The 8,527-nt window shown below is 23.0% G+C and overlaps 1 protein-coding gene across 1 annotated transcript in view; it reads right to left on the reverse strand.

Moving 5' to 3' along the window:
* Positions 1–7,305, reverse strand: part of ganc (glucosidase, alpha; neutral C) — a 75,794-nt gene extending 68,489 nt beyond the window's left edge. Inside the window, exons 1-3 of the mRNA XM_061886898.1 lie at positions 7,280–7,305; positions 7,114–7,176; positions 978–1,080 (exon numbers count right to left, since the gene is read on the reverse strand). Of these exons, the coding sequence (XP_061742882.1) occupies positions 978–1,080; positions 7,114–7,176; positions 7,280–7,305 (192 nt within the window). The remainder of the gene's footprint in view (positions 1–977; positions 1,081–7,113; positions 7,177–7,279) is intronic.
* Positions 7,306–8,527: the final 1,222 nt, after the last annotated feature.

The following is an 8,527-nucleotide window of genomic DNA, read 5'->3' on the forward strand; positions in this document are numbered from 1 at the left end:
GTAAATAAACAAGTGTAGAATTTTCGGTGTATTACTGTAAATGCCAAAACGGCACCACGGTTTATTACAGTAAAAAAAAAAAAAAGCAGCTCAGTTGCCAGAATTTTACTGTAGAATTTGCATTAGTTTTTTTTTTTAACTGTGAATAAAAAAACAACGCAATTTTACAGTAAAATTTTGGAACCTGAACTGATTACCATTTTTTGTTTTGTTTGTTTTTTAACCGCAAATCAACGACTAGAATTTTCGGTGTATTACTGTAAATGCCAAAACGGCACCACGGTTTATTACAGTTAAAAAAAAAAAAAAAAAGCAGCTCAGTTGCCAGATTTTTACTGTTGAATTTGCACTTGTTTTTTTTACTGTAAATAAAAAAAACTGCAATTTTACAGTAAAATTTTGGCACCTGAGCTGACATGCCATTTTTTATCAATTTATTTATTTTTACCGCAAATCAACGACTAGATTTTTCGGTGTATTACTGTAAATGCCAAAAACGGCACCATGGTTTTTTTTTTTACAGTAAAACAAGTTTTTATGGTTAAAAAAACAAAAACAAAACAGCTCAGTTGCCAGTATTTTTCTGTAAAATTTGCTTTAGTTTTTTGATTTATCTTTGCTATTTGGGCTTATTGGACCCTAATTAGAATAAAAACTAAGAATCATCTTTTGATGTGATGTACTTAGTCCATAAGTACACAAACGTGTACTTCATGTTTAGTGACATGCTAATTCTTATCCATCCATCCATTTTCTACCGCTAATGCAATTTTACAGTAGCAATTTTGGCACAAGTCGTTGGTAGATAACCTATTTTCTCCCATCAAATCCCTCAGGGGATGAATGAATGAATTCATGTGTTTACAAAACAAATGTTGACTTTTGTTGGAGAGCTGGTCCTTCCGGCAAAAAGTCAACATCCTAAAAATGTGTTTCACAAATATTGTTTTTAAAGACAAACTCTTTTTTCAGCTGACCTGACTTCCTGGTTCCAGCACTTGAAATCGGGCCCCCTTCTCCGTGAGCACCAACGTGTCCAGAAGAGCCTGGAACTGCATCCCGGGACCTCGGGTCTGGCGCCTTCCAAATATCAACACAATATGTTGGTAGGAATTCACAAATGCAATAATAGAATATAATATTGTTGTGTCACACCTGCAACTAAATTATGCTGCATGGAAAGGTAAAATTTTATAAATCAATAACACAAATATTACATTAGAAAACGCACAAAACAAGGAAATGTGAATTTATATTTAATTACAAATATTTTAGTTTAGTTTAACCAAATAAAACTGCTGCATAATATTCCCACACAAAAATATGAGTTTAGTCCAACAAAATAATTCTGTAAAAATCAAGAAAATAATGATTTTAATTACAAAATATTAGTTAAGTTTAACAAAAAAATATATATTAGTTTAACAAAATAAAACGCCACCAAACAAAAACATACTGAATAAGATTTTAACAGAAAAATATTAGTTTATTCCAACAAAATAATTCTGTATCAATCAAGAAAATCATCATTTTGATTACAAAATAATAGGCAGGTATAACAAAAAATGCACAAAACAAGAAAATATTCATTTATATTTAATTACAAATATATTCGTTTAATTTAACAAAATAAAACTGCACCAAACAAGATCATAATGAATAATATTTCAAAAATGTGTTTAATCCAACAAAATTATTCTGTATAAATCAAAAAAATAATCATTTTAATTACAAAATATTAGTTAAGTATAACAACAATTGCAAAAAAGAAAAAAATTAGAATTTATATTTAATTAGAAATATATTAGTTTAACAAAATAAAACAACACCAAACAAAAACATAATGAATATTATTTAAAAAATGTGTTTAATCCAACAAAATTATTCTGTATAAATCAATAAAATAATCATTCTAATTACAAAATATTAGTTAAGTATAACAACAATCGCACCAAAAAAAAATTTGAATTTATATTTAATTACAAATATATTAGTTTAACAAAATAAAACTCCACGAAACAAAAACATTCTGAATAATTTTTAACACAAAAATATTAGTTTATTCCAACAAAATAATTCTGTATAAATCAAGAAAATCATCATTTTAATTACAAAATATTAGTTAAGAATAACAAAAATTGCACAAAACAAGGAAATGTGAATTTATATTTAATTACAAATATTTGAGTTTAGTTTAACCAAATAAAACTGCTGAATAATATTCCCACACAAAAATATGAGTTTAGTCCAACAAAATAATTCTGTAAAAATCAAGAAAATAATGATTTGAATTACAAAATATTAGTTAAGTTTAACAAAAAAAAATATATTAGTTTAAGAAAATAAAACGCCACCAAACAAAAACATACTGAATAAGATTTTAACAGAAAAATATTAGTTTATTCCAACAAAATAATTCTGTATAAATCAAGAAAATCATCATTTTCATTACAAAATATTAGGCAGGTATAACAAAAAATGCACAAAACAAGAAAATATTAATTTATATTTAATTACAAATATATTCGTTTAGTTTAACAAAATAAAACTGCACCAAACAAGATCATAATGAATAATATTTCAAAAATGTGTTTAATCCAACAAAATTATTCTGTATAAATCAAAAAAATAATCATTTTAATTACAAAATATTAGTTAAGTATAACAACAATTGCAAAAAAGAAAAAAATGTGAATTTATATTTAATTAGAAATATATTAGTTTAACAAAATAAAACAACACCAAACAAGAACATACTGAATAATATTTCAAAAATGTGTTTAATCCAACAAAATTATTCTGTATAAATCAATAAAATAATCATTCTAATTACAAAATATTAGTTAAGTATAACAACAATCGCACCAAAAAAAAATTTGAATTTATATTTAATTACAAATATATTAGTTTAACAAAATAAAACTCCACGAAACAAAAACATTCTGAATCATTTTTAACACAAAAATATTAGTTTATTCCAACAAAATAATTCTGTATAAATCAAGAAAATCATCATTTTAATTACAAAATATTAGTAAAAAATAACAAAAATTGTACAGAACAAGAAAATATTAATTTATAATTAATTACAAATTTATTCGTTTAGTTTAACAAAATAAAACTGCACCAAACAAGAACATAATTAATAATATGAACTCAAAAATATTAGTATAATCCATCAAAATAATTCTGTATAAATCAAGAAAATCTAAATTTTCATTACAAAATATTAGTCGAATATAACGAAAACTGCACAAAACAAAAAAATATTAATTCATTATCAATTACAAATATATTCGTTTAGTTTAACAAAATAAAACTGCACCAAACAAAAATATACTGAATAATATTTTAACACAAAAATATTAGTTTATTCCAACAAAATAATTCTGTATTAATCAAGAAAATCATCATTTTAATTACAAAATATTAGTTCAGAATAACAAAAATTGTACAAAACAAGAAAATATTAATTTATATTTAGTTACAAATATATTCGTTTAGTTTAACAAAATAAAACTGCACCAAACAAGAACATAATGAATAATATTATTTCAAAAATGTGTTTAATCCAACAAAATTATTCTGTATAAATCAAGAAAATCATCATTTTAATTACAAAATATTAGATAAGTATAACAACAATTGCACAAAAGAAAAAAATTAGAATTTATATTTAATTACAAATATATTAGTTTAACAAAATAAAACTCCACGAAACAAAAATATACTGAATAATATTTTAACACAAAAGTATTAGTTTATTCCAACAAAATAATTCTGTATAAATCAAGAAAATCATCATTTTAATTACAAAATATTAGTTAAGAATAACAAAAATTGTACAAAACAAGAAAATATTAATTTATAATTAATTACAAATATATTCGTTTAGTTTAACAAAATAAAACTGCACCAAACAAGAACATAATGAATAATATTAACTCAAAAATATTAGTTTAATCCATCAAAATAATTCTCTATGAATCAAGAAAATCATCATTTTAATTACAAAATATTAGTTAAGTATAACAAAAAATACCCAAAACAAGAAATTATCAATTTATATTTAATTACAAATATATTGGCTTAGTTTAACAAAATAAAACTCCACCAAACAAGAACATACTGAATGATTTTAACTCAAAAATATTAGTTTATTCCAACAAAATAATTCAGTATAAATCAAGATAGTTAAAATTTTAATTACAAAATATTATGTATAACAAAAACTGCCCCCCAAAAAAACATATCAATTTATATTTAATTACAAATATATTAGTTTAAGAAAATAAAACTCCACGAAACAAAAACATACTGAATAATATTTAAACACAAAAATATTAGTTAAATCCAACAATAAATTCTGTTTAAATCAAGAAAATCATCATTTTAATTACAAAATATTAGGCAAGTATAACAAAAAATGCCCAAAACAAAAACATATCAATTTATATTTAATTACAAATATATTAGTTTAGTTTAACAAAATAAAACTGCACCAGACAAGAACATACTGAATAATATTTTAACACAAAAATAATAGTTTATTCCAACAAAATAATCCTGTATAAGTGACTAAAATAATGATTTTAATAAAAAAATATTAGTTAAGCATTACAAAATCTCCCCATTTTTTAAAAATATTTAATTATAAATGTATTAGTTTAGTTTCACAAAATAAAACTGCACCAAACAAGAACATAATGAATGACATTTCAACACATAAATATTAGTTTAATCAAAAAAATAATTCTGTATAAATCTAGAATATAATTATTTTAATAACTATATATTAGGTAAGTATAACAAAAATTGCTCCAAAAAAATAGTAATTTATATTTATTTACAAATATATTAGTTTAGTTTAACAGAATAAAACTACACCAAACAAGAACATAATGAATAATCCAACACATAAATATGAGTTTATTCCAACAAAATAATCCTGTATAAATCAATAAAATCGGGATTTTAATTACAAAATATTAGTTAAGAATAACAAAAATTGCCCAAAACAAGAAAATGTGAATTTATATTGAATTACAAACAGTTTTGTTTAACAAAATAAAACTGCACCAAACAAGAACATATTGTATAATATTTCAACACAAAAATATTAGCTTATTCCAACAAAATAATTCTGTATAAATCAAGAAAATCATCATTTTAATTACAAAATATTAGGCAAGTATAAAAAAAAAACTACACAAAACTAAAACATATTATTTTATATTTAAGTACAAATATATTAGTTTAGTTTAACAAAATAAAACTGCACCAAACAAGAGCAAACTGAAAAAGATTTTAACACAAAAATATTAGTTTATTCCAACAAATAATCCTGTATAAATCAATAAAATAATGCTTTTAATTTTAAAATATTAGTTAAGTATAACAAAAGTTGCATAAAACAAAAAATATATAAATTTATATTCAATTACAAATATATTAGTTTAGTTTAACAAAATAAAACTGCACCAAACAAGAACATAATGAATAATATTAACTCAAAAATATGAGTTTAATCTAACAAAATAATTATGTATAAATAAAATAATAATTGTAATTACAAAATATTAGTTAAGTAAAACAAAAACTGCACAAAACAAGAACATATTAATTTGTATTTAATTACAAAGATATTAGTTTAATCCAACAAAAATAATTCTGTATAAGTACATAAAATAATGATTTTAACTAAAAAATATTAAAAGTATAACAGAAATTGCACAAAACAAAAACATATGAATTTGTATTTAATTACAAATATATTAGTTTAAGAAAATAAAACTCCACGAAACAAAAACATACCGAATAATATTTAAACACAAAATTATTCGTTCATTCCAACAAAATAATTCTGTATAAATCAGGAAAATCATCGTTTTAATTACAAAATATTACTTAAGTATAACAAAAACTGCACAAAACCAAAAAATTTAAATTTATATTTAATTACAAATATATTAGTTTAATTTAACAAAATAAAACTGCACCACCAACAAGAACATAATGAATAATATTTCAACACAAAAATATGAGTTTATTCTAACAAAATAATCCTGTATAAGTGACTAAAATAATGATTTTAATGAAAAAATCTTAAGTATAACAAAAACGTCACCATTTTTTAAAATATTTAATTATAAATGTATTAGTTTAGTTTAACAAAATAAAACTGCACTAAACAAGAACATACTGAATAATATTTCAACACAAAAATATTAGTTTAACCCAACAAAATAATTTTGTATAAATCAAGAAAATCTAAATTTTAATTACAAAATATTAGTCGAATATAACGAAAACTGCACATAACAAGAAAATATTAATTCATTATCAATTACAAATATATTCGTTTAGTTTAACAAAATAAAACTGCACCAAACAAGAACATACTGAATAATATTTCAACACATAAATATTAGTTTAATCAAAAAAAATATTCTGTATAAATCTGGAATATAATTATTTTAATAACTACATATTAGGTAAGTATAACAAAAATTGCTCCCATAAAAATTATAATTTATATTTATTTACAAATATATTAGTTTAGTTTAACAAAATAAAACTGCAACAAACAAGAACATACTGAACACATAAATATGAATTTATTCCAACAAAATAATCCTGTATAAATCAATAAAATCGTGATTTGAATTGCAAAATATATAGTTAAGTATGACAAAAATTGCCCAAAACTATAAAATGTGAATTTATATTTAATTACAAATAGTTAAGTTTAACAAAATAAAACTGCACCGAACAAGAACATAATGAATAATATTAACTCAAAAATATTAGTTTAGTCCAACAAAATAATTCTGTATGAATCAAGAAAATCATCATTTTAATTATAAAATATTAGTTAAGAATTTTGCAAAAAACCAGTCAACACGCATCAATTTTTATTTTGGAAATACAAAATAAATATATAGGCAGCACACTATATTAATATTTAATATACATACTGCATTTTGATATAAAAAATACATAAGAAATATGTTATTTAACTACAAAAACATGAGTTTGACATCATTTGATTGCATGAAATAAAATAATAATAAAACATTCAAGTTGAATATGACAGAATGGAAGTAAACACACCTGTAAAAGGCAACCTGCTGACTTGTCATGAACTTCTCTTTGCCTTCACCACCTGGCACACCTCTGTGAGGAAGGCAAGTACATCTTTAGTGCTGTTTAAATTCAGATTGTCATGGAAATAAAGACAAAATATACATCAGAATATAATAAAGAGTATAAAACCTACCCGGGGATGGGCTGTTTCACGTCCATCACAGACTCTCCCAGGCCAAGATCTTACACTTGCTGGCAAAAAAAGTGAGTTTAAAGTGGAGATTCAAAAGTGTCAAGTCGTCCACAACGCAGGCACTCACACTTCCGGTGTGATTCCAAAATAAAACCCCTATAGCATAGTTTCTTCCTGTCTTGTGTCGCCCCCTGTGGCGAGAGCTGTGCACTACAGGGACAAGTAACCCAACACTGAATACTATTATTGCAACATTTTTTTTAAATGTATTTAATTTGTATATTTTTTTAAAACTAAAATGTAAAAAAATATATATATGGTAAGTTGCAATAATTTCACCTAAAAATGTAGTGTATATTACTGTCAAAGGAAAAATAGTACTGCTGTTTTTATGGTAAAAAAAAAAAAAAAAAAGCTCAGTTGCCAGAATTTTACTGTAAAATGTACATTTGTTGTTTTTTTACTTTAGCAAAAAAAACTGCAATTTTAAAGTAAATTTTTGGCACCTGAACTGAGTTACCTGTTTTGTTTAATTTTTTTTTGTTTTTGTTTTTTACTGCAAATCAACAACTACATTTTTCGGTGTATTACTGTAAATGCCAAAACGACACTACAATTTATTACGGTAAAAAAACATTTTTTATGGTTAAAAAAGAAAAAAGGCACCTCAGTTGCAAGAATTTTTTAAAGTTTAAAAGTTTTTACGGTAAAAAAAAAAGGCAGCTCAGTTGCTAGAATTTTACTGTAAAATTTGCAATTTTAAAAAAAATTTTTTTTACTGTTAATAAAAATGAAGCAATTTTACAGAAACATTTTGGCACCTGAGCTGGGGTAAAATTTTTACTGTAAAATGTACATTTGTTTTTTTACTGTAAATAAAAACGAAACAAAAACAGCAATAATTTCACCTCAAAATGTAGTGTATATTACTGTAAATGGAAAAACAGTATTGCTGTTTTTATGGTAAAAAAAAGCTCAGTTGCCAGAATTTTACTGTAAAATGTACATTTGTTGTTTTTTTACTTTAACAAAAAAAACCTGCAATTTTACAGTAAAATTTTGGCACCTGAACTGAGTTGCCTGTTTTTTTTTTTGTTTTTACTGCAAATCAACAACTACATTTTTCGGTGTATTACTGTAAATGCCAAAACGACACTACAGTTTATTATGGTAAAAAAACGTTTTTTATGGTTGAAAAAGAAAAAAGGCACCTCAGTTGCAATAATTTTTTAAGGTTTAAAAGTTTTT

Source organism: Nerophis ophidion, linkage group LG24 (genome assembly GCF_033978795.1).
Source record: "Nerophis ophidion isolate RoL-2023_Sa linkage group LG24, RoL_Noph_v1.0, whole genome shotgun sequence".
Lineage (NCBI taxonomy): Eukaryota > Metazoa > Chordata > Actinopteri > Syngnathiformes > Syngnathidae > Nerophis > Nerophis ophidion.